Below are 26,916 nucleotides of genomic sequence, written 5' to 3'. Positions count from 1 at the left end.
CAGATTTGCACAAACTTTTACTCCCGCCTAGACCGGGGTCATGGGTTTGGGGAGGGAGACCACACACACAATACAGGCACACGCCATCACTGTGACTCATCACTGTTGACATTGGTCTTTGTCACCTGGCGGGGAGGGGTTTGACTTCTCCATCTGCCCCAGTCAGGTGTCTCCACCGTCCAGCTACTACCCCCGTCCCCGAACTTTCCACACTGTGCCATGTGGAAGGAAGTCACTGGGCACAGCCCACACTTAGAGAGTGGGCCCTTAGGCTCCCCTCCCTGTGGGCAGAGAGTTTACATAAACTGGAATTCTTGTGTATGGGAGATTCACCTCCTCTCTCCCATTTATTTACTAATTTAATGATTTATTGACAGCAGTATGGACTCCTGGATATTGATATTCAGTTAGAATGCAATACTTTGTTATGTGGCTCAAGTTGGTGCATCTGTGGCCATTGGGAGCTCCTTCAGTCGGCTCCCTGTGTCCTTTTGACATGCCTCATCATTGGGGAGGTTATTCTTTTACTCTTTTTTATTTTTTGCTACTTCCTCGGCCACTACCAGCTTATCTCGTGTGTTTCCTGCCCCAGGCCTAGAGTCAGCCATTTCTCCAGGGAGTCCCTTCTATTGAGAATGGTATCGGAGACAACATCTGGGGCCTAGGTGTGCCCACTGCTTGGGATGTCATTGGTTATGGGCCTTTTCCACTGACAGAGCAAGGTCATACACGCGTGTGTACTACTCTGTGCACGCACACATACCTGTAACTACGAGTGTAACTGTCTGTATCTGTATTAAGCTGAGTGTGAGTTCATACTGATGCCTTCTGCTCTGAATCCACCGGCCCATGGATCATTCTAGCCCCCTCCCCTCGCCTATCTGTAACCGCACACTCCAGCGGTCAGAAGTGTGGTTCCTACCATCTGCCATCCATGTACTGAATTGTCCAGTTCCAGCACGCCTGGATGACGGTATTGGAATTCTGAAGCCTCGCCTGCCTCCCTGGGAATGGGCTCACCTGGTCACCTCCTGCAGCGTAGCATTTCTCTAACAGGCTGTTTTGCCTTTAGTTTTTACACACTTCAGTCATTCCTAGAGCTTCTGAGGTGCTGAGCCTTCAGTGAGGTTGTTTCTTTTTTCTTTTTCTTTGTAAAAATGTTTATTTATTTGATAGCATGAGCAGGGGAGGGGCAGAGAAAGAGGGAGACACAGAATCTGAAGCAGGTTCCAGGCTCTTAGCTGTCAGCACAGAGCCCTACGCGGGGCTCGAACCCACAGACGGCGAGATCATGACCTGAGCCGAGGTCGGACGCCCGACTGACTGGGCCACTCAGGCGCCCCGGGTTGTTTCTTTCATACATTTGTCATACAGTTAGATACTTCGATCACATTTCTGCATTCCGTCCTCAGATCCCGCCAGTCTCGTAAATGTATGTATTTCAAATGCGTACTTTAAGCCCAACTGTCATGCTGCAAAATTCCTTGGGTTTCGACGGGTGCTTGGTGTTCCTAATTCACCGTCAGGGTATCCTGTAGAATAGCTTCTCCGCCCTCAGAAATCCCCTGTGCTTTACTCTCCCACCTGCTCTGATTCTACCGGATCCTGGTAACCACAGATCTCTTGCCTGATTCTCTCCAGTTTTGCCTTTTCTAGAATGTCATGTAGTTGGAATCATGCAGTGCGCAACCCTTCACACTGGCCTCTCTCACTTAGCAATCTGTGTTTAAGATTCATTTGTGTTTTTTCATGGCTTGCTAACTAATTTTCCTTTTATTGCTAAGGAATATTCCCTCCTACAAATGTGCCGATTTGTTTATCCATTCACCTAATTGAAAGACATATTGGTTGCTTCCAGTGTTTGGTAATTATGAATAAAACTGCAGTTTGTGTGGCTTGTTTTGTGGCCGTCAGGTTTCAAAGCAGGGGGTTCCTTGTTGCTGAAGGCATCCGAACAGAAGCTGAGGCTCACGGAGTATCAAAGATCACATGGGGCCCTCTGCAGAGAGCCCTCTCTGTCTTCGTTCAGGTGTGGAGCTGTGGCAGTTAAGCCCTGGGCCGTTCTCCACCCAGGAACAGAGGAGGGTGCCTGGGGGGTTCCAGCCACATCCAGCCCTTTCGGTGAAAATCTGAACATTCTGCGATCATGCTCTGGTGTGATTGCTCCTCTATTGGTTTCTCACTTTATTTGTCTGATTTTGGAAGGCTCTGCTCTGACCAATGGGGGACTAAACCTGCACAGCCCCGTGAAGAGGAAGCTGGAAGCAGAGAAGGACTATGTCTTTGACAAGAGGCTCAGATACAGCGTCCGCCAGAACGAAAGCAACTGCCGGTTCCGGGACATTGTCGTGCGGAAGGAAGAGGGGTTCACACACATCCTGCTGTCCAGCCAGACCTCGGACAACAACGCGCTGACCCCTGAGGTGAGAGACGGGGGATCCCAGGGGAGGCTCAGGCTGGAGAGGGCTTCTCCTTCAGAACGGGGCACTGGCCTCCTCTTTGTTCCATCAGGGAGCTGATCAAAATAGCCAAGACGCACGCAAACTGGACTGTGGGGCAATGTGCTAATCACTTCACGGTCATTATCCATTTGATCTTTATGACCAGGTAGTGATCCAATCCCCTTTTACAGATGAAGACCCCACCAAACAGAGAGATTCAGAAAATCCGTCAGGGTCACACAGTTAGTCAGGCGACAGCCCCAGAACCCAGATACATCTTGGCTTTTCCGCCATGTCAAATGTTTTTGGGTGGAATTATATTCACTCAGCTCTCTTGCTGTTGGTTTTTTTTTTTTTCAATTGAGATATAATCCACATGCCATAAATTTTACCACTATAAAATGCACATTTTTGTAGTCTATTCACAAGGTCGTGCAACGGTCACCACGACCTGGTTCCAGAACATTTCCATCACCCCCAAAGGAAACCCTGTGTCCATCAGCATCCCTTCCCATCCGCGTCTCCCTCGCCACGTGTGTGGCAACCATGAATCTACTTTCTGTTGCTACGGATTTGCTGATTCTGGATACTTTATATAAATGGAATCGTCTGGTCTCTGGTCTTCTGTGACTGGCTTCCTCCACTGAGCGCAAAGGCTCATCCTTGCTGTAGCACGCGTCGGTGTGTCATGACCTTCCGTGTTACAGACATGCCACATTTTGTCCCTTAGTCATTCAGTGATGGACATGTGTGTCGGTTCCACTTTTGGCTGCTGTGTTATGACTAGCATTGCCGCAGACATCTGTGCACAGGTTTTTGCGCGAACGTGTTTTCAGTGTTCTTGGAGATATTCCTCATCGCAGAACCGCTGGGTCATATGGTAACTCTGGATGTGACTTTTTGAGGAACTGCCGGACTTTTCCACAGTGGCTCTGCCATTTTACATTCCCACTGGCCGTGTGCGAGGGCGCTAATTTTTCTGCGGCCTCGTCAACACTTGTTATCATCTGTCCTTTTTATTATAGCCATTTGAGTGGGTGTCGGGTGGTTTGTCACCGCAGTTTTGATTTGCATTTTCCTGATGACTAACGATGGTGGGTATCTTTTTGTGCGCTTATTGGCTATTTGTCTTCTTTGGAGGAATGTCTGTGCACATCCTTTGCCTATTCTTAAAACTGTTTTTAATTGTTGAGCTTTAAGACTTCTTTATCAGATGTAGGATTCAAAAAGACGCTCTCAGTCTCGGAGTCGTCTCGTTACTTTCTTGATGGTGTCCTGGGATGTACAATGTTTAAAATTTTGATCAAGTCCATTTTACCTGTCTTTTTCTTCCACCTTACATTTTTAATGCTAATCACGCTTATATTTTAGGCAAACAGAGCACGGAAATGGTGTGTACTTAATGCTGTGACATACACAACACCATTTAAGATGTTGTTGTGGGGTACCTGGGGGGAACAATGAAGAAATAAGATTAATATTTTTAAGAGACTCCTGATGGTACAGATGTGGGAAAAGATGCATCCAAGCAGCCTGCTCCAACTAGACCGGCCTGGGACACGGTGGTAGAGTAGTAAATGACAAAAATGGTGACAGTACCAGATACCAGTGGCTCTTTGTGCTTTGTGTTTACTATTTGTCTCATTTCCTCCTCCCAGGAGCCTTGTGATGTAGGGTTCTTACGACCCACCTCTTACAGATGAGGTGATGCAGGCTTAGAGACCTTAACAGGCCTGGGGTCATGCAGCTTCATGGAATATAGCCTCCAGAGAGCAGGGCCCTTGCTACTTGTGGCCACCATATTGTTTCTTACACCCAGCCCAGTGCCTGGCCCGTGGAGGACAGCTAAGTCCACACCTCCCTTTCCCTGTCCTGTGATCCCCTGCCCTCTCTGATTTCCAGAGAGTTAACTGCAGGGACATGTCAGGGAGTGGCAGTCCCCCCAGACTGGGCTTGGGAGGGGGCATCTGGTATTGCCCAGTGTATCCAGCACACTTGGGGAGGCTGGGCAAGCGGACTGGGGCAGGAGGTGCTGTGTCCTCAAGCTTGTAAATCGCATGTCTTCTCATTATGATTGACGTGAACTGTAGTTCCTTCAAGGGACCGTGGCTGTGACAGTCAGGAATGATTGCCAACCTGTAAGGGAAGAGATGTAGCTAAAACCTTTGCAATTTGTGGGACCAGCGACCACCTGCTGCCCCTCCTCTAAGCATGGTGTTTTGGGGTCTCTCTCTTGCACCTTCAGGAACCACCTGAGGGTTCTCTGCTGTATAGACCTCTGTGGTTTACCCCGAAGGCTGCCTTTCCCATACTTACACACACGGAAACCTTGTTATTTTAAGCTCATCATAAAACATTCACATGAGACCAATTCTTCTCGGATTTTTTTTCCTACCTCACTACGTTTTAAAAGCATGCTTTTAAAAAGGCACAGCGTTTTCCTGCCGTAAATCGAATAAATGTGAAGTCTCCTGGTTCATTCTGTCTCTTTGGAGCAGCCCGGCATGTTAACCATCACCTACTCACCACGGACGACATGTGGCGTCCAGCCGATGTCAGACGCCCAGGTTCTCAGCTCCTGGGATGCGGGCTTGGTTAATTAGGGGTTCCATTCCTAATTGGTGTCTGTCAGTAACAGAACAGGAGGAAAGTGGAAAAAAATATTGATCTGGTGTTTCCAGCTTTCTCAACAACCGAAGCTGATTGACTTTACAGATAAGCTGGCCAACTGGGTAAAGTAGCCCCGAACAAAAGATCCCAGTGAAAGGAAGAGGTGGTGTTAGCAGAGCAATATAGATTTCGGAGGCGAGTAGACTAGGTTTGCATCCTGCCTCCAGCACCTCACCTTGGGAAGGTACCTTACCTCTTTTGAGCTTCCTCATTTATAGAAGTTATACTATATCTTGCTTGTGGGATTAGAGATCATGTCTGCACAGAGGCTCACAGAATGCCTGGCACACAGGAAGCATTCAATAAATGTTCCCATCACTGTTAAAATGAAACAGAGGTGATTTAATGGTCTCCAGCAGACCAGCCTTACTTATTCATGGAGCAGCTGGGATGAGGCCACCCTGCATGTCATGATTGAATTTCTTTTTCTTGTTGTACATGGGACATTGGTTGGATTGGCCTCATGGGCAGAAATTCGTACATTACTGGGTGTGTTAACTAGATTCTGAGGCTGGCGGGTATGTTGTAATATTTCTCCCGTCTGTAATATTGCGAAGAACCAGGAAGATAATAAAAATGCCCCTTTAGGAAAGAGCCAGCGAAATAGATTGCCCAAAGTGTTGGTGATTAAAAGCTCATCTATGCCCCCATTGGGAGAAGACCCCAAGCCCTCGCTCAGATCCCGGTTTTCTGCAGTACCCTCAGACTCAACCAGCCACACCCCTCCTTCCACAGGGGCACGGTGGACACGCAGGAGTCACGGCTCACACCCACCATATCCACGTTGCCCCCAAGGCCTGTTAGCTTTAATCCTTGAATAGCCCGCTAATATGCTTTTTTCTCCCTGTTTTCATCATGATCATTATATTCTGGACTGTTGTAATAACCTACTAACAGGTGTGCTCTTTCATGTTTACTCCCCTGCAATCCATTCTTCTCACAGCAGGCAGAGTGATCTGCGGGAATGCAAATCTGATCAAGTCACCCCTTCTACACACACACTTGCACTTGCACGTGTACACGTGTGCTCATGCATTTCAAATACATCTGTGGTTCCCAGTTGCACTGATTAAGAATCAAAACCATTCATGTGGCCTGGTGAGGCTGGTGTGTTCTCACCTGCCCACTTCTGTGACCCTCCTTGCCTTGTGCCACACATCCTTCTTCTTTCCTCCTGCACTCCAATCAGCCTGGCTTGCTTTCATGCTTACATCCGCCCCAGGGCCTTTGCACATACCTGTGCTTCTGACTGAAATGTCCTTCCCTTCCTCCTTGCCTAGTGGCCTTACACTTCATTCAGGTCTCAGCTCAGCCACCACATCTGTGGGAGTGCCCCCCCCATGCCCCGTTCCCAGCTCCCTGCCCAGATTACATCCTTCTCTCACTGTGCACCCCTCTCTTCTGGAATTTGTTGTGGTTTTTAGTGTACATGTATTTGTGTGGTGGGTTGTTAAATGTCTGGTTCTCCCACTACACTGTAAACTTCTTGAGGAGGTAAATACTGTGCTATTCATTCAATTAAGTAAACACTTAATTAGGTTTTGTTTATATGCAAGGTTCTGGACTAGGTGTTACAAGGGTCGTATAGATGAGTAGAAGACTGTTTTAGCTTTTAAAGAATTGTATTAGTTATCTATTACTGTGTAACAAATTGCCCTAAACTTAGCATCTTAAAACAATGAACATTATCTCACAGTTTCTGTGGGTCAGGAATCCTGGTGTGGCTTAGCTGGATGCTTCTGCCTCAGGGCCTGTCAAAGCCTATAGTCAAGTCATGTTGTCTGGGGCTGTGGTCTCAACTGAAGGCTCAGTGGAGGTGGATCCACTTCTAAACTCACCCAAGTGCTGATGGCAGGTCTGAGGCTGTCGCTGGCCAGAGACATCAGTTCCCTGTTGTGTGGTTACTTCGTATGGGCTATGGATTTGCCCTCCACGGGGCTCCTGCTGACATGTCAGCTTTGCTTCCCCAGACGGAGACCTCCATGGGGGAGAGAGAGCAAAAGAGAACAGCCAAGACTAGCCGTGCCCTTTCACATCCCAGTCTCCTCTTAAAAGGGACATCCCGTCCCTCTTGCTGTATCTTGTGGTTAGATATGAGTCACTAGGTCTAGTCTACCCTCAAGGGGAGGGGATGCCACAAGCGTGTGACTACCATGCAGATCATTGAAGGCCATCACAGAGGCCGCCTATCAGAGATTTAAATCAAGCAAGAAGTAGGGTGAGGCAAAGATGCTCACATTCTACAAGGGGGCGTGTCACAAGTGTCTTAGAAGGGATTTACGACACTTGGGGTATCGAGAGAAGGGAAAGTTTGCATTTAGTCAGGGATATTTGGGAAAGCATTCATGAAGGTGGTCACAGCTAAGACTGGCCTTAAGTGGTTGATTTCAGCAAGTAGAGCTAAAGTAGAGAGAGAGAGACTCTGGTCTACTGCTCCTTTAGACCCACTTCTTTTTATTTGTTTATTTTGAGAGCGAGAGAGAGAGAGAGTGAGAGAGAGAGTGAGCACATGGGAGGGGTAGAGTGAGAGGGAGAGTGAGAATCCCAAGCAGGCTCTGTGCTGTCAGAGCAGAGCCTGACATGGGGCTGAAACCCACAAACCATGAGATCATGACCTGAGCTGGAGTCAAGAGTCAGACACTTAACTAACTGAGCCACCCAGGCGCCATTGACCCCCTTGGGATGAATTTGGTTATCTGCTCCTAACACATGGCCGATCAGAAGGTGGAGGTGGCTGTGGGGAGTGTCCTTTGTCCAGCAGATACATCTGGAGCAAATGGCAGCTAACGAGGGCAGTAAATCTCCAGAATTTGGGGCTTCAAAATGCATAGCAGTCTTGGACCATCTGTTAAAGAGGCATTCCCCGGGAGCCTCTGAGGGGACTGGTCTGTTACCAGCTAGCAAGTGACCATCGAGAGGCAGTTATGCGTGTGGAGCGTATCCTGTTTAGGAAGGCAAAGGAAGTAATCATTTTAGAATGTTTCACTTTAAACAAACCAGTTGCGTTGTACAATTTGGGGTCCTTCAAGGAGGTATAACCTCCAACCATCTGTCCAAATTGGATTATCAACAAAAGAAAGGCAAAGGAATGCTATACTAACTAGACATAACATTCTTGAGATTACAGTGTGTAGTTTGTACTTTTCTCGTGTGATTGTAGCACAAATTAACTTTACGCTTAATTCATAAAGGAGGTGGCCGTTTTGTTTGATTTTGTCTTTACTAATTGACTAGTAAATGTGACCTCGGAGAGAGAGGCCACTCTCTGAATCATGTGTAGAGTGGCAGCTTGCATCTTTACAGCAGGGTTTTCTTTTATTTGCCTCTCAGAGAAATAGAGTTCACGGATTGTTCAGAGTGTGTCTATTTCTGGAGGCAGATGGTTTAAAGGACCCACAAGATAGCGGCCTATTCGCTTTTTTGATGTTCAAAATGAAATCTGTGGCTTATACTCGGTGAGAATGGAAAATGCCTCTCCCACCCTCACAGAGCTCCAGCTGGGAGATTCCCTATTTAGATTGACATCCAGCCCTACTTTTTTCCACTAAAATTCACCCATTTACTGAAATCATCCTACAGTATGGAGTAGTGGAAAGAGAAGGGGCCTGGGGGTGAGATTTGCCCCATGGTTCTGCCTCTTGCTGCTGACCTCGGGTGACTTACATCACTTCTCTGAGTTTTCCTTGCTCTCCCCGCAAAATTGGGATCCCAGTCCCTCTTGTACGGGATTATTGTTTGGAGTAAAATATGTGGAAACTACTCTGCGTAATCCCCGGCACCTCCAAGGGCTTAATAAGTGGGTTCTTTAAGAAGTCTAATTTTAAAAACCCGGCTCTCATAATATTTTCCCTTTGTACCCTATGATGATGCCTACTGAAAAATTAACAACGGTCCTTTAAAAGCCTGTTCACTTATTGTCTTCCCAGTTCGACTCTCAGCTCCACCCAGGCAAGTGCATGCCTTTTTTTCTCTTACCATGCCTTTTCTGCACTTATTTCCCCCTCCTTCCCTGCCTTCTGTTGGATTGAGCTTTCTTTATTTTACCCCCCTCCCCCTTCATCGTAATCCACGTACATTTAAGATGTTATCAGTAAGTTACGAACACATGGTGAAGCCTAAATGGGATCATTGCCTCTCCACCACTCCCAGACATAGAACCTTGGCATGTGGTCGTCATTCTTCTCTCATTGTACATGATATTATCGCCTGGACTCTGGTTCTTCTTCCCTTGTGCAAACCCTCACCCTCAATGGTCAATATCAGTATGATGATTTTATAGTCATTCTTATATTGATTTGTCAACACATTCACCGTTTCTTTGCTGGCTGTTATTATTCCTTGCATGTCAGTTTTTTTTTTTTTCCCTTTCTGAATATAGTTTTCTTCTTTCTGAAGTGCATCCTTTTTAAATTCTCCCAGTGAGGGTCTAAGAATGGTAAACATTCTTTTGCTGAAAATGCCTCATTTTTACCCTTGCTTTTGAATGATAGTTTAGCTGGATACAGAATTTGTGTTTGACGGTTGTCTTCCTTGGCACCTTGACAAATTTTATGAGTTCTGATGCCAAAACCCACTTCCCACGTGCCACCTGCAAACCATGCAAAAGTCTTAGCTGAGTTAAGGACAAGCAAGAGTATGGTTAAACCTGGCCTCCTAGAGAAGGCTAGCATACCTCGCCTGGGCTGCACACAGGAATTTTTTCCCCACACCTTTGAAAAGGGCTAAACATGTAAATGCTAGAAGAAGATTTGCAGAGAGATACCAGGGATTACACGGTTCCAAGACGGGCTTCTAAGCCCGTGGCCAGTGACCTCACTGCCACCTTCTTAGCACTCTGTGCCAGCTCTGGGAATGCTGCAAGGGAGCTCTGGTTTTGGTATTTCTTTGCTTAGTCTGGATGTGGCTTGTATTCAGGGGAGCCTTCTTGCACAGGAAGGGAAGATGTACTCGCTTCTGCCCTCGGGGGTGAGGCCTCTGGCAGGGTTGAGGTCTGAAAGCCCCTGGCTCCTGGGTAGACACTTAACATCCCCGCAAATCCATCTCTGCCCGCAGATTATGAAGGAGGTCCGGCGAGCGCTGTGCAACGCGGCCACGGACGACAGCAAACTGCTGCTTCTCAGTGCAGTGGGCAGCGTATTCTGCAGCGGCCTAGATTACTCCTACCTAATTGGCCGTTTGTCCAGTGACAGGAGAAAGGAGAGTACCCGGATTGCAGAAGCCATCAGGTGAGCTCTGCTCATGTTTGGACACTTTGGGACCTGTCTCCATTTTGCCAAACGTAGCACATAAAAATACAGGTGGCTCCATAAAATTTGAATTTTAAACGACAAAGAATTTTTCTTTATCGTAAGTACATCCTATGCAATATTTGGGATATACTTAGACTAAAATTTTTTGTTGTTTATCTGAAATTGGGATTTTAATGGGGTATCCTGTATTTTTCTGCCCAAATTAGGGGTGCCTCTGGTCTCTAGATTAGATCCCACTTTATTCTTTCTCTCAAAAAGAGGTTTTATTTCCTCAAGTTAATTAAGCACAGCGTCTGGTAATGACCGTGTGTTAATCTGTACCACCCCTGCCCTCAGCCAGATGGTGAAGTGTTGGGTTTTCTGGGCATTCCTGCGTCCTGGAGCTGACGTGGCTCAGCCCTTGGGAGAGGATGGAGGGCTACCCTGGGCAGCTGGGCGTCTGCAGACCCAGTGGGGTGGGGAGTGCCACCCCCCTGTCTTGTTGCCGATGGGATCCTGGGGTTGACATCATGTCCCAACAATCAGTATCCCTTTTGGGAACACTGAAAGGTAGTCACTTCCCCATTATGTATAGATTGATCAAAAGCAAGTGAGTGTTCTTTCAAGCAAAAGGGCCGTCACGCAGCCTCCACCCGGGAAGGGTTCACACTTGCTGCTGCCCCTCGGGCTGTGTTCAGACAAGGGTCATGGTGCAGGAATGCCCCCTGCTCTCTTGGAAACGGACACCCATCCATGTGGGATCATGGAGCCTGAGGCTGCATGTGAGGAATTTTCCGGGGCCTCCAATCTCACTGCGCCTGGCAGCGTCGCATGGAGGCTGATTCTCCCGAGCCCATAGCCAGGGGCTACAGAGTGTCCCAAAGATGACACGTGGATGCTGTCACTGGTGGAGTTCTGAGTCCCTTCTTCAGGGCGAAGCATCCGGTGAAGTCTGCCTCAACACACCTGTGTGCTTCCTGTTGCCGATTTCTCGCCCAGAGACGAAGCCAGAAGGCTGAGCACTATTATTAGAAAGGGCATCGTGGTCACATGACGCTCCCAGGCATCCTGGGCGCAGACAGCCCTGGCCACGTCCACAGCGGATTGTTCTCTGCTCGGACTCCGCTGCGCCTTGTGGCAGTTTCCTCGTCACATGCTGAGGGGAACCGTAGGGTCCCCAGTGAGCCTCCTTCATTTACGGGACCATCGGAGACGGGGCGCCCACCTCTGCAGCCTGGGGAAAGCCTTGGTGGTAGCTATCACGTGGTTTACGAATTTCACTGGCTGCATTAGCTGCATTTCCAGAAGTCCCAAATTTGAGGAGATGCTGAATGCACTCACTCACCCTTCAAGAAATGCAGCCCGTGAGATGGAAGACATTTGCGGTCTTGTCAGAAAGGGGGGTTTCTCTTCGGCAGAGCAGAGGGGAGGTGGCAGAGGAAAAGCTTCCCAGTGCTCAGTGTTAGGAGTGGAAGCTCCTAATCCCTGAGCCGGCAGAGACCCCTGGCTAGGGAATGGGGGGGGGGTGTCCCCTAGACCAGTGCTTCCCAGCCCCAGCAGCACAGAGAATCCGCGGGGAGCTTTCCTAGGACCCAGCTGCTTGCCAGCAACCCCAGAAGATGCCATATCGGTGAAAGTGGGGTGCAGCTGGCATGGCTGTGGCTGTAAAGTTCCCTCAGTGGTGCTACTGTGCAGCCGGGCTTGAGAACCCCCACCCCACCCTAGCCCAGGGGTTTCTGCACCGCTGACTGGGAGCACTGGAAGTTCTAGAAACAGCTGGGTCCTTATTTTTACATAACATAAAAGGCTGTTAGAAAGGGTGAAGGAGAAGGTGCTGGAAGGAACCAGGGTGGGTGAGGAACTTCAAGGGCATGGGTGGGTGCAGACAGGACTGTAGAGGAGGGTGCTCGTGGGGTCAGACAGTGACTGCGTCCTGCTCCTCGTCACCAGACTCCTAGGGGAAGGCTCCCCCCAGCCGGCAGCCACACTCCACAGAGTCTGGGACCTGATGGAGCAGAGGAGCATTTCCCAGAGAATGTTCTGTAGATTTCCAGGGCAGCCTCATGAGTGAGGGGCACTGTGGATAAGTGAGTTCGGGCCACACCACGGCTCCTGTCCCTGCTTCTGCAGATTTTCCAGGCTTATTAACATAGTTGCAATCTGAGAAGTCTCTTGTGAAAGAACTTTGTTCAAAATCTAACATGGCTGGAACAGATTTTGGCCTCAGTGACAGTCCCTTGCAGTTCTCTGGGGGCGCGCATGCTCTTGGCTAGGCCGACTTCCAGGATCCAGACAAGCCGCACGGCCCCCGCGGCCCCCCAGCGCCGCTCCCGCCCCATCCTCCTCGTTTCCTAGAGAAAACACGCACACACGTGACCCAGGACGCCGTGTTCAGTCTACAGATGTTTGTTGAATGAACTAGCAGATGTGAGAAGAGCTCAGATGATTCATCCGGCGCAGGCCTCTGTCCAGGACCCAAACAAGGCTGTCAGCCCCATCCTGAGAGAGGCTGCCCTCCCCCGACCTCCTCCCAGGTGACGCGGTGGCCTGCTGGCCGGTTGCCAGGATGAAGAGTGAGCAGATAGCCCGTGTGAAACACTTGGGCTGACCTGGCAAGTAGTACTTAGAACAGGTGTGAAGAAAGAAGTACTCCCATTGCTAGTACTGTTCACATGCAGCCATGAGTTCTAGCTGAGCCCGGTCTGACTGTGGAGTGGGCTTCTAGAGCACCGCTGTGGGGGCCCAGGATGCCCATCACTGTGTGTATCTGGTGCTCCCAGGTCCCGTACTGGCTCTGAACATTGGCGGTGGGCTGCCGTACCCCGCGGCTCTGGTTAAAGGGAATGGATAACCGGGTCACACAGGAAATGCCAGTTGTTCTGGGAATGTAGACAGCCCTGTGTGCAGAGTAGTGCTTCGGAGCCTCCTTTGGGCCTGGAGGGTGGATCTCTGGCAGCTGAGAACAGAGCGAGAGCAGCGCCCGCCGTCCCTGGCAGGTGCACCGACTATAATAAGAGTAGTAGTGACCGAGGGCTCCTGCGTGCCAGGCAGGACACTTTTGTCCCTCTGGGGACAAACCATTGGCTTTCCCATTTGAGAGGGAGTAAAATGGGGTTCTAGAGAGTGAGCAAAGTGCCCAAGATCTCATTACCAGTTAGAAGCAGAGTGGAGACTTGACCCCAAAGTTCCTGCTTCTGCCACATCAGAGCAGCCCAGCACCCAGATGGCCAGAGGCCACACGGCTCAGGCTCCGTGGAGAGGAAGTGGCAGGGGCCAGGGTCAGCATGACTGGTGGACTTTGATGCTAAAGAAGATGGCAAGCCGTCTCCCCCGCACAGTCCCACTGCTAGAGGCAGGATCAGATATCTGAGCGGCAGTGTCTGTAATGCAATATCCTGTTTGGTTTCTGGCTTCTGCATCCACAGGGCCCTTGTGATAGAGATCTTCTGCCTGAGTGAGAGGAAGGGGATGGGGACAGTGGTCTGTGCATTTGCATCTTCATATCTAGGATGGGAGCCCACGAAGCGGCTTGAACTGAAAACAGGGTGGCGTGGGGGTGCGGGGTCCCCTTAGCCATCCTCGGGGTGCTCAGTGCCTCTGCACAGGGCTCAGGCTGGAGACCACAGAGGAAAGGGCTCTGGGCTCTGGCACGGTGTGCTTTCCGGAAGGTCGTGAGGGCCGAGGTGAATTCCTGAAGGGCTGCCGTGTGCAGTTTGGAGCAGATTGGGCCTGCGAGAGGTCCGCAGTGGGCAGGCATCCTGCTAGGGAAGGACCTCTTTACTGGAAGTGTCTACAGCAGCTGGGGGATGGCCTCCTCAGGATGCCAGGAGGGGACTCCTGCACTGAGCGGAAGACTTGGCTCGATGACTGCCCGAACTCCTTTCCAGCTCCAAGATGCAAGGTTCTGGACTTGTGTATGAAGGGGTTTAGATGTGGAATGGTGGCCCCAAATCACTCAGAACCTCTGCCTCCAAGGACCCTGCCAAGAAGTCCATGTGCTGTGCAGCCTCCAAATTACATTTGGTAAAAAGTCACACATGAAGGCCAGTGACTGAGGCCATGAAGTTAGGAAGTCAGGCCGGAAAGTGGGCCACCAGAAAACCAGGAACCAGAGGCCATGGTGCCGGAATGCAGCAGCGTCCTTTTGGGGGTCAGCTGCCATGGGCTGGCAATGGCTGAGAGCACACCCCCTTCAACTCACACATCGCTGCTCAGGGAGTCAGGAGATGGGATGCCTCAAGCCTGGGTTAAGGGTGCGACTCACATGACAACACATAGTTCATGAGACGCCCCCTACCCCAATCTTCTCACAGTTGAATCCAATCCCAACATATCACTGTGATGGCTACATCTCTTGGTGAGGATTGGGGGAAATGCTGATCCTTGAGGAAGAATAAATCAGCCAGATTTAGTGAAGTATTAGCTGCTGTAATGAATGAACCCAAATATATGTGATGACTCAATTGTGATAGAAATCTACTTCTTATATATGGGAACCTGAAATCGTGTTACTCTGAGCCCATGGCTGCCCTCCAAGTATGACTCAAGAGCCCAGACTCCTTCCATCTTGTGGCTCAAGACATGCCTTCCAAGACTGCCATGCCTGTCAAAGGCTTGCAGACTCATGGTGGGAGGTTTCCGCGCACGGGCCCAGAAGTGTGCGTATGGCTTCCATTCACCTTCCATGGCCAGCATTTGGTTACTTGGCGACAGCCACCTGCGAGGGAGGGGAAATGTGTTCCAGCAGCAGACTCAGGAAGAAGAGGGAACAGATAGTTGGGCTCTGGTGAACAGCTGGTGTGTTCCTGCCGCACATCTGCATATTCACTCCCATTCTTGGGAAACTCCTCTGTTTATTTGGCAATCATTTGCCTGAGTGTGAACTCTGGTATATATGGGCACTAAGCCTGTGTACGAGGCAGACCTGCAGGTTTCCGCAAGGAGCTGGAGAAGGAGGAGATTCCAAAAGCAAGTAAGCGAGCAAGTAATGAGGATAATTGCAAATTGTGATAATGGTGTTTTCCAAGAACTCTCAGAAGGCCCGTGCAGCTCATGCATAATGAGCAGGCATGAGGGAGACAAGAGACGTGTAGGCAGAAGCAGACCGAGGTCATGGTCAGGAGTATGGATTTTATTCTTGTGAGTTCCCAGTAGTTTCCAGTCTTCCACCTGGGAATAATGAAGGATGCAGGCTTTACTAGACCTCTTGGATCTTTCCTCCATGTCCAGATGAACATTAACATTTTATAGATCTTATATAGCAGCTAGAGGAAAGGGAAAAAGCATTCTGGGGCAAAGGAAGGTAGAGGTGGATCTGCTTAATGGGTACAAATGCATGCAGGAACTTTGCTCACTGCAGAAGGGCAGGGTGATAAAATGTCTCCAAATCTCAGAGCCAGGATCCCAGATGCCTCATGCCTCCAGGGGGGGTCCAGTGTCCCCCACTTTTGGTTGAAGCCACCCTAACATATGGATGGATCCTTGTCAGCATTCTAGAACCACCCTAGATGAGTCTCATCCCTCACATCCAGATGAGTCTGGAATCCCTGATTCAGAGTCAGACAAGCCTAGGACTGAAAGAAATGTTATGTGCCATCAGTCCTCACCCGTGCCCACCTTCTGAAGCTTGAATCCCCTCTACAACTTCACCCAAAGCGATCCTCTGGCCGAAGGTGGAATACCTCCAACATGGAGGCATTCATACCTCCCAACACCACCATTTCCACCCTCAGGCAGGGCTGTTAGAATGTTCCTTCTCTCCATGTGTTCAAATAGGTCTCCTTTTTGTTCTCTTGCTGGTTCTAAACTTGACATTCAGGTTGGCTTCCTTAGGATATTTACAAGTTGCGAATATCCAGGGAGTGAGTGTGGTACTGGGACAACAGGCATGACCTGGGACCATCTGGGCAAACGGGGAAAGGCAGTCACCCCCCATGAATTTCTTTCTGAAAACCTGCCACTGACCACCACGTGTGCCATGCCTGTGACTGCAGCTTAGTGGCTTGGTGTCCAGGAGGATGTGACCCTTGCCTGGCACCCCTCTTCCCTCTGATGACCGGAGGGTGCCAGACAGCACCGGGGAAGCCGGTTGCAGCCTCGGTAGGTTCAAGGGTGTCAAATAGGTCTGGGCAAGCCTGGTCGCCTGTTAAAGAGGGTCTTCTCTTTTCTCCCAGGGACTTTGTGAAGGCCTTCATCCAGTTTAAGAAGCCCATCGTGGTCGCGATCAACGGGCCTGCCCTGGGCCTTGGTGCCTCCATCCTGCCCCTCTGCGACATCGTGTGGGCCAGTGAGAAGGCCTGGTTTCAGACCCCGTATGCCACCATCCGCCTCACACCCGCTGGCTGCTCCTCATACACCTTTCCCCAGATCCTGGGCGTTGCACTGGTAAGCCTCCTCCACCTTTGGGCAGAATCCCTCTCTGTGATCTTGACAAGACCCCTTCTCTGTTCTGGATTTAGGATATGGCCCTACATATGAATAAGGAGCTCAGGGGTTCCCCCGGCCGGTGGAATCTGCTGACTGTCTCTGCTTCCTCTGCCTCCCTCCAGGGCAGCTGGGATGCGGGCAGGCTGCCCTTGGAACCTTCCGGCGCTGCCACCAGATGCCAGGGCTGGGTGTGCCCAAGGGCTGAGAAGATGATGGCAATGTTCGCTCACCAAACACAGACTTTGTTTACTTAACTGAGTTAACTCAATTCAGCTAGTTCAGGTAACTAAGCATGTAACTAGTTAAAGCCAACTAAACTAAGTTCAAGCACTTTGCAGCCATTCTTTCATTTATTCCTCACAATAGCCTGATAAGACCTTGTATCAGAATAGACTGTGTGCTGTAGCAAACAATCCCACAATCCCAGGGTCCAAACAACAAAAATTTCTTTCTCATTCTTGCCGCAGTCTGGCCGTCCACACTGACTGGGGGCCCAGGCGTCTTCCATCTGGTAGATACACCTCTGCTTCCGGCCAGTGGATGTGTAGAGAGAGCTCGAGTGTTTTCCGGAGTCAGGCCTGCAAAAGGCATCTTCATCCCCACTCACTTTTCAGGGGCCAGGATTCGGTGGCGTGGCCACACCTACTTGCAAGGGAGGCTGGGAAATGTAGTCCTGCTGTGTGTCCCAGAAGCAGGAGGGGATTTGGGGCCATCCCAGGGCAGGTTGCACCTGGAGAACCTGTGTTGGTCTCCGTCACACAGCTGGCGAGCTAAACTGGAGAAGTTAAGGAACTTGCCGAGTCATGTGTCAGTAAGCAGGCAGAGGGGCCTCTGAGTGAGCGGTGGGCTTCACTGCAGGCTGCTGACAGATTCTGCACCAATAGCAAGAAGCAAGCGTGGTCGGGGGCCAGCAACAGCTAACACTTGGAAAGCACTCACCACGGCCAGGGCTTGACGGCCGCTAACTCGGTCCCCGTCCCCCCACAACCCTGTAAGGTAGGGCTGTAGTTATCTCCACCTGACAGATTGGAGGCTGAGGCTCAGAGAGGGTGAGTTGTGCAGGGTCACACAGTGGGAGGGGCAGTCGTGGTGTCTGAACCACAAACTATCTGGCTTCAGAGTCTGTGCTCTTTACCACCACTACAGGAGGGCCTGCATCCACAGAGTGAGTCCGAAATTGGGCAGGGGGCGGGGGGAGGGGGGAATGTCTCTACCTGGTGCTTGTTTGACCTAGACCGTATTGTCTGAAATCAAGTGCCAGCTCCTTGTAACCCCTCGTCCCTCCAAGAAGGACCTCCACACCAGTTCTAGAAAGTTCCAGCACCCACATGTGCAGGTGTAGGTGCTCTTGTCTGATACTGGAGAAAAACTGGAGGAAAACTGGCCACATTCCATTGCAAGGGACACCTGTGACCTCCTGTGTGTTGAGCCTGGCAGGCCCGTCATCAGCCCTGACACTGTTAGCTTGCTCTGCTGTGACAGATGGTCCTGGAAACTCTTTCCTCCATCCTCTCCTTTCCCGACTGCTTCTTGGCCCTCCAATAATTTATCTGTTTGTCTCTCACAAAGCCTTTGGTGGGTCTTCCATTCTGAGTTGGAGCCCCTTGGCAAGGCTCAAAAGGTTTGAATGACCCAGGCCTTCTGGTGCCTTTTCGTGTTTGGTCTCTGGCCTTGACGTTCACATCCCACAGCTTGGAAGAGTAACTCCTGTGTGACTCCCGAAGCTTTGTGGGCTCAGCGCGGCCACCACCCGCTGAGCAGACCGAGGTCCGTGCCCCTTCCGTCCTTAGGATTCCTGAGATTCTCCATCTCCCACCCCAGGCTGAGGTCCTTGGGTGAAGCCCTCGGGTGCCAGCCATCCCCTGGAGTTAGTGGGGCCCTCACTGAAGTGCTGTTGCTACTGAGATCCCGCACAGGGATGGCCCAATCACCTTGGCGCTTCCTGCCGTCCCTTTCATAAAAGCGTGTCCACCGTGCTGCATCACACACTGAAGCCACATGGGCCCTCTGATGACAGAGGACCGAGCGGGTTGCCCCAGCAAGGTTCTCCAAGCTTGTGCTCAGCACCACGTGCGGGCTACTTTACTGGTCACTTTCCACATGGTGGTCTCATTCACTTTTGCTCGACACCCACAAAGGTAGGTCCTGCTGCCCTCTGTTCGGCAGAGAAACTGCAGCAAGGAGAGCTGAGTGGTATTCTAGCAGGTGCTGCTCCTTCTTTGAGTCCACAGACCTAAGTGAGCTCCCAGGAGGCACCAGGCCTTTTGCTTTACCTGCTTAGAAGCGCAGAGATGAGTGACACAGGGACTCCGTCCTTGGTAATCCCGTCGGTGGGCGCTGATGCATGGCTGGCTTGGTGTTTCCCTGCTCTCCTGTTCTCTCATTGTGAATCCTCACAGGTGGTAATTGGTACCCACTTCAGAGATGAGTAAACAGATCAGAGAGGCAGAGAGATTTGCATAGGGTCACAGGGCAAAGCCAAGGGCAGAGCAAGGGTGCCTGATTCTGTGGCCGGTACTTCCCTCTGCCCAGGTGCTGCCGACCTCGGCTTTCCTACCTGGGGAGGGAGAAGATCCATAAGTGGCCACGCTGCTGTACTGTGATGAGGTGCAGAGGTGGTTAGAGAAGGCTCCCAATGCGGGCACCTCCCGAGTGAGTCTGCAAGGAAGGGGACCCCCAGTGTCCCCCCTCAGTGTCACTCTTTGATGCACGAAACAGGAAGAGCAAGTACGAGGTCACTGGAGACCCCCAGTAGCCCCCGTCCACCGGCACCGCCCCATCCACACAGGAGGGCCAGCAGGTGGCCGGTAAGGCCATTCGGACTCAGGACCTTGGGGCCTGCTCCAGGCTGCTCACAGTCTCACCCGTGGCAGGAAAATGAGGCAGGCAGGGAGCCCAGGAAGCAAACACTTTCCCTTTTGATCTCGGCCACTGTGCTGTGCCCAGACCCAGAGCTGCTCCTGCTCCTCCCCGTCCTTTGTGGTTGCAAAAATGTGAACACTGTACAGCCTTATCTCTTTCTCTGTCTCTTTTATTTCAACCATTTCTGAAACTCCAAGAATGTTGCTGACTGAGATGTCTTCATGCCGACTGTGTCCTGGTCGGGTCCTTCTATTGAGTTCCTCGCTTTCATTTCCCCTTCTCTTTCCTGAGACAGAGGTGTTTCTAAACAAGTATAATGACATATATTTGTCTTCATAGCTCTACCCAGATGCATGCTGTAGGCTCATTACTGGCCTGGTAAATTTCTCTACGCTGGCAGAGAATGATGGTCCTGTGGGTCATCACGACCCTCAGTGGCGCCCAGAACAAAGGGGGAAACACACGTGTAGACCCAGCAGCTGAGAGAGCCGGGCATGTCAGCATCAATGCAAGAGGGGCTAAGCATGCAAGGGGCAGGCAGATGGATGGCTGGTCAGGGAAGGGATTGTCTGCTGCGCGAGGGAGGTGGGGATTTATCCTGAAGGAGATAGGGACCCCACCACATGGCGGTAACCGTTACATGCTAGTTGTCAGCGGGAGAGTCGCTTGGTAAGTCGTAGTGGTGGCTGCACTGGGCTGTCGGTGCCTAGGATCTCTCCACTGGGCTCCTCCCAGGACATGTATGGAAGCTGTGAACAAAAAGCAAGAGGAGATTCTTTGGGGAGTGGGGTTTGGAAGGAAACCGCAGAAGGCCAGTGGGCAGGGGTGTAGGTAGGGAGGGTGCTTTTTGCCCCTCACAACTGAGCACAGCCCTGGGCCACCGGGGAGACGCGCCTCTGCGTTAGTATTAGGGTATTATCTAGGACCTTTCTGGCTGCCAGTGATGGAAGCACTTTAACTGGTTTAAAGGCAGAGGAAAAAGAATGCAGTTGTTGTCCTAACTTGGGTATCCGGAAGTGGAGCCTTCCTTGGGGACGCTGGGGTCCAGGAATCCCAGCTCAGTGAGGGCTCTTGTCCTCCAACCTTCCTTTCCTGCTGGCCCCACTTCTCCAAAGAGTGGGGACACAGCAGTGGGTGGCCATGGGCTCCTTGACTTGAGCACGTAACCAGAGAGGGAGAAAGATTCTTCCCGTCACCTCTAGCTTAGGGCTTTATTACATGGGTGGATATGTGTTCATTGCTGGGAGGGGGCGTCAGCGCTGAAATGGACCCAGCCCGAGGTGCAAGCCCACTGCCGCGGGTCCGCTGCCGGAAGTGGGGAGGGGTGTTGGGCAAATGAACCCACAGTAGGTACGCGGCTGCTATTGGGAATTTAAAGAAAGCTGTGGACCCTCTGATCAGAAACACACACAGACACAGACACAAGTAGTTCCCAAAGCTTCTCCCAGGTGATAACCCTGCCTTTGGGAGCCGGGACAGCTGTGCACGTCCAGCCCAGGCCTTGCTAACAGATGTGGAAGGTGCTCTGGGCTCTCAGCCTTCCCCCGCCTTTGCTTTTTTCAGGCCAATGAGATGCTCTTCTGTGGGCGGAAGCTCACTGCCCAGGAGGCGTGCAGCAGGGGCCTGGTGTCCCAGGTCTTCTGGCCAACCACGTTCAGCCAGGAAGTCATGTTGCGGGTCAAGGAGATGGCATCCTGCAGCGCAGTGGTGAGTTCCCGTGTCTTTGTGTGCTTGTGCTTGCAACAGACCCATTTCACAGACGAGGGTGATGAGGCTGGAAGGGGTCAACTGACTTGCCAGAGGTCATGCAGGGCATGTGTAACACCACCACAGTGCCTCATCTCGGTGTTGAGAGCTTAAACCAGGAGAGAGAGAGAGAGAGTCTGCATTCTTAGATACATTCCCCATCATCTCCAGTTTGAAAACCACACGGCAGAGATTTATACTCAGAGGTAGAGTAGGTTGCCTTAAAAGAAAGTCCTAGACACACAGGAAAGCACAAAACATCTGTAGTTTTCAAAGAATATGAGACACAAAGGCAAATAAGGACCAAGGGTATTACACCATCCGAGAGATGAGAGAAACCAGCACACGCCACGCCTGCATTTCACTTCTGCCCACGGAGTGCTTGGCGCATGTAAGCATCACCACTGGACTCTGAAGACACACTGAGAAGTGGATAAATAAATAACACCTCTGCAGAGGCGCCCGATTTTAATTAAGTGTCGATTTTATCTCATAAAAGTCACTCTGAGCACAGTATGGAAATATCCTGTAGAAAGGGGGAGTGGAGGCCGTTTCTGGAGCCACAGTGCTGGTCTAGGAAATGAGAAAGGTGATTTGGGAGAAAAGGGCCGGCGTGATGGGGGGGCCCTGTGTGTGCTCCAGAGTCAGGGGGGTGCTGGGCTGCAGTTATGGGATCAGACCTGCGAGCACCTCTTCCTTCTCTCTGTCTGCCCCTCGCCCCCTCGCCCCCAGCTGCCATGCCGCTCATGATTTGCCTCCTCGGCCTCGACTGGACACCTACTGTGTGTACGCTCTGCTCCCTGGAAGCCAGTGATGATGGGGTGGCCGTGTGCCCGCATCGTTGGGGAACACATATTAAGGGCCATGCATTCTGCTGATCTCTTTCTGTGGATTCTCTTTTAAATTTTCCTGATAACTGTGGTGTCCAGCTCATCCCACTTTGCTTGGGACTCTTCCTGAATTGATCACAGACAATCCCATGTCTCAGGAATCCCCGGGCAGAAAAAGGCTGATGACCCCTACAATCCGCTGCACGGAGAGACACGTAGACATTCTAAGCAGAGGAAGTGGTATGAGTGAGGTCACAGGAGTCCAAAAACCCCTGTGGGGTTTAGGCGGCAGCCCCCAGCAGTCTGTGCAGGTACATGGGGTGTTGGAGGGACATGAAAGCTGAAGAGGAAGGTAGGAGAAAGGCCTTGAGGCTCCCCCAAGGAGTCTGGCCTTTGGGCAGTGGAGGTGCTCCAGGAATGAGCTGTTGACGAAACGCTGCAAGCAAATGTCTCCTGTTGACGGTCCTGGAATCAAGAGCTTTGGAGAAAGGAACCTGCCTGAGAAAGAAACCTGCCTTACAGCCTGGGAGATGGTGTTCTTCAGGGGAATCCTTGCAAGGCAGGAGGCTGCCTCCAGCCTGGGCCGAGGAGGAAAATGCCAGCTCCCTGCCTGCCTGCTTGAGCAAGGAAGCTCCTGTCTCCCTTTTTCTGTTGGAAAGCCCTTGGGGAGAGCGTGTGCGAAGCCTTGACATCAGCAGAGGAAGGTGGAGGCCAGGCCTCATGGCCCCACCATGGCTATGGCCGAGCGAGGCAGCAGCCCAGCCGGGTCAGCCAGGTGACTGCAGGCTACGTCCATCACACCTGGGCACCTGGACCTCCTTTATCTGTAACATGGCGACAAAAATACAACCTGTTTATGGAGTTATCATGAGGAAGAGATAAGAGAAAGCAGGGAGAGTGCTTCTCAGGCAGGCTGTTGGTCAGTAGTGCTTGTGGGGGCATTGTTACCATTCCGCTGATCAGTCCGGTCCGTGTCACTCGTAACTAGGATGCTGTGATGACTGTTCTTACCACTAGTACCGGCCTCACTGCAATTGCTGCCGTGTCACTGTCCTGATGCCATCGCATCCTCGCCACTGTTCCATTGTCTCCGCCACATTACTGACATTACCATTCTCATTGCTACTGTAGTCCTGTGGCGTTATTACTCTCTGTCACCACTGTTCTCCCCCTTCACTGCAATTATTGCGATTATCGTTACGATTCTCACAACGATCACTACTGTTACTGCTGTTGCAGTTGGTCAACAAGAGGCACCATGGGTGGGGCGGGGCCTACGGATACTCTGACAGCTGTCCCTGTCCATTCATTATCTTACTCTGTGGTTCCAACCATCCTTAAGCCAGGTATCATTGTTGCCGTTTCACAGCGAAGCCTGGGGAGGTGAAAGCAGTGTTTCCCAAACTTTTTCATGCTACCTGTAGAAAATGATTCTGAGTGTATGTCAGACCCTCGGGGAAAGGACAAAGCTCTCGCAGTCGGGGGTAACTTGGGCCCCACCCAGCCATCCCAGGGGCCGAGGGCTCAACATCTTTGCATGCCTGGAACTTCAGGAGGCAGGCTCTTCTAGCTTTGGGCATCGGAAAGTTAGCTGGTGCGTCATAGGCCGAGTGCATTCTCCCGGAGCCGAGTCCTCGGTGCTGGCTAACGAGGCTCATGCATTTCCCTTCAGGTGTTGGAGGAGTCGAAATGCCTCGTTCGGAGCTTCCTGAAATCTGTGCTGGAAGATGTGAACGAGAAAGAATGCCTCATGCTCAAGCAGCTCTGGAGCTCCTCCAAGGGCCTGGATTCCCTGTTCAGCTACCTGCAGGACAAAATTTACGAAGTCTGAGGAGCCCCAGGCCACTTGCCAACCATACTCGAGGGCACCTGACTTCCAGCTTCGCGCCGTGCCTCAGAGATCGGAGCACGGCTGTGCTGGCCAAGGAATCCGTCAAGGTGTCTCTCTTGTGTCCATTTCCTCGCGTCCTTTGGTTGTTCCGCATTGGTTTGGTTTTGTATAACGGAGGTGAAACTCAGCATACTTGGCCTCCCCCAGGGCCCCCCCCTCCCCCCCGGCCCCTGCACTGGCTAGAGAGCTATCGAGGGCTATATCTTCCCAGGCCTCTGCCAGTCCCCACTCGCTGAAATGCACCATCCTGGTCCAGGAAGGGGAAGACTGATCTTCTCCTTCCTTCTGACTCAGGCTGTGTTTACACAGTGCCTCTGCTTTGGAGACTTGGCTGCATGGCTCTTTCCGGTCAAGTGCAGATCAGGTGACGGGGGACGGTCCACCTTAGGGAATTTCCAGACTGATGAGCGAAAGCGGTTGTGTCGAGCCAGCCTCAGTCTTCTCTCTGATGCAAATCTGTGTGACTTTTAGGGCTTGGTCTTAAAACCCAGTTGAGTGATTTGCAAACCCACATATTGTATGTTTAGGAATGTTTTGTTAAATATATATTTTTAAAACAACGTAAGTGGAAATTCTGATAATTTATGTGTATTATATGTAAAGCTAGTTTTACAAAAACATGAACTACTAGGAAAAAGGTTTTTTTTTCTTTAATCAACCTTATTTAAGTTATTTATTTTGTTTATATATTATGATATCTGTCGTTGACACAGATATTATTTTCCTACTGCCCTGGACCAAATCCCCTATGAGGTTCATGCCGTTTGGTGTGTTCTAGCAATGAACCACGCAGAAATACAATTCAGAGAGATCCTTGTGGGTAAAAGGAATAGTTTTGCACCAGATTCTGTTCGTGTAAATGGTTCTCAGCTGTAATAATTGCCTACTTGTTGTTGGGAGAAATTATGGGAGAGTTTTTTCTTCACTCTGCTGCCTTGAACGAGATAAAGGGGCCTCCAGCCTGAATGGTACTGACACAGACCCAGTCCCTAATTTGTGACGTCAGGAAGAGCTAATCGGCCCTGCCTAGGGATTTCATGTTGTCTAGAATGAGCCTTTTCTCTTTGGGGCAAACGACGGAGCTTAGATTTCAGAGTCCCTTTCTTCCGTGTGGACAGCGGTGTCTGGTTTCGGCCATCCAGGGAGGTGGGGAGCTGTCCGTTGAGCTGTCAGGAGGTGTGAATCATTTACTTACATCAGGGAGAAATAACCAGGGATGAGGTCTCCTGTCCCAGGGTCGCTGGGCTGCATGGAGACCCCAGTATCTGAATTTAGACCATCGGCCCAAAGTCCACGGATCAGCCGCAGAGAAGGGGTGGAGTTGTTTTCGATCTGGGTTTCCCTCTGTGCTCACCAGCCCATCTCAGCCCTTGTTGCACACAGCGAGTGGAGCAGTGAGTGCCGGGGCACCGTGGGGGAGGGGAGGCAGGTTGAGAACAGGGAGGGCCATTGCCACAGTTTCCTGTCTCCCTCTGGCCCTTTCTCTTTTAAAGGTGAGCAGATGCAATGGGAGGGGGATTCACGGCCCTGAGCTCTGTGTTTTAAGAATAGGTTGAGCATCTACACTATGGCGAGAGGCGTGGTCTTGTAGACGGTGCAAGTGATGTTCATCTGGACATGATCCTTACAATGGCCGCGGTTCCCTCTATAGATAGCCTCTCTCCTTTTGAGTTGCCCATGACCTTAGGAGGGTCAGGGAAGGGGAGGCTTCTTGCCTTCCCCTCTCCTTCTCCTAGCTCTGCTTGGCCCCCTGGGATACCGCAGACACCGCAGACCTTGGCCGCGGGGGATTACTTCGGGGAAACACCTGCTTTTGCCCAGATGCCTGCCGTCCTGTCTCCACTTGGGTTTTGTCTCTTCCTCTGAGAAAGCAGACAGATGCTCTCCCCAAGCCCCTGGACAGACATCGTTCTCGTGTGTCATGCAGATAATCTCTCCCCCACTGCTAAATCCTCTGAAGAAAGAGCCCCGAGCTTCCTGTGTACTTTTTTGGGGGAAACGGTTTCCTGTCTATGGAAGCAGTGTCTGGGTTCCCATTAGGATGGCAGAGGATGTTTGGAAGTTCCTTTGGATCAGTGTCCATCTCTGTTCTCTGCGGAAAGAACCCGAAATGCTGTAGCTTCGGCCATATCACAGATCCAAACTTCTGACCGTTTGAAGGATCTCTGATGATAAGGTCAGAATAGGAAACCGTTACGAGGGTAGAGTTCCTGGCTGTCCGTTCGTAGGTTCTGGGTACTACAGGAGGTGCCTTAAAGGATGGTCTGTGTTTGGTTGTTTCTATGCAGTCTATTCGAGGAGAATGTTCCACCAATTGGGTAGAAGTAGGTAAAATCTGTTTGCTGTGGGGTAGACCGCATGGCTGAGTTCTCCACTTTCTGGATAGTTGTTTTGATACTGTGAAGATGAAATCCAGGTAACTTTTGGCAATTTGACCTGGGATGGAAAATGCCAGACCTGTGGATGTGTCTGTGTTTATCCTAACAGCTTTCTTGAGATGAGGGGCTCAGGCTTTCACTTCTTATCTTCAGGCACACAGCCCTCTCTCCGCCCATAGCATCCTTTCTGCCCTCTCCGTACCCTGCTTCGCCTCCACACCACCCTGTCTGTCCCTTTCCAGAGCGGGGGCAGGTCTCTGAGGAATTGTGCCGGGTCTTGGCAGACCTAACCCAGAATGACCTTTGGAGTCGGAAGGACAGCTACGGGTGGGAAGTTAGTCGAGGGTACTTCTGCAGTCAAGGGACCCTCTAGGCAGCCCGCTCCTTGCCATCCTGTCAGCCATGAGTTAGAATTCCCCCCCACCCCCTGCTCCAACCCCCAGG

The 26,916-nt window shown here is 51.1% G+C and overlaps 1 protein-coding gene across 1 annotated transcript in view; it reads left to right on the top strand.

Moving 5' to 3' along the window:
* Window positions 1–26,910, top strand: part of CDYL2 (chromodomain Y like 2) — a 53,155-nt gene extending 26,245 nt beyond the window's left edge. Inside the window, exons 2-6 of the mRNA XM_077754052.1 lie at window positions 2,206–2,423; window positions 10,164–10,336; window positions 16,513–16,723; window positions 21,191–21,334; window positions 23,876–26,910. Coding sequence (XP_077610178.1) covers window positions 2,206–2,423; window positions 10,164–10,336; window positions 16,513–16,723; window positions 21,191–21,334; window positions 23,876–24,034 — 905 coding nt within the window. The 3' untranslated portion in view covers window positions 24,035–26,910. The remainder of the gene's footprint in view (window positions 1–2,205; window positions 2,424–10,163; window positions 10,337–16,512; window positions 16,724–21,190; window positions 21,335–23,875) is intronic.
* Window positions 26,911–26,916: the final 6 nt, after the last annotated feature.

Source organism: Crocuta crocuta, unplaced genomic scaffold (assembly GCF_008692635.1).
Source record: "Crocuta crocuta isolate KB4526 unplaced genomic scaffold, BGI_CrCroc_1.0 scaffold61, whole genome shotgun sequence".
Classification (NCBI taxonomy): Eukaryota; Metazoa; Chordata; class Mammalia; order Carnivora; family Hyaenidae; genus Crocuta; species Crocuta crocuta.
Note: the sequence above shows the minus strand (reverse complement) of the source record. Positions and strands in the feature narration are given on the sequence as shown.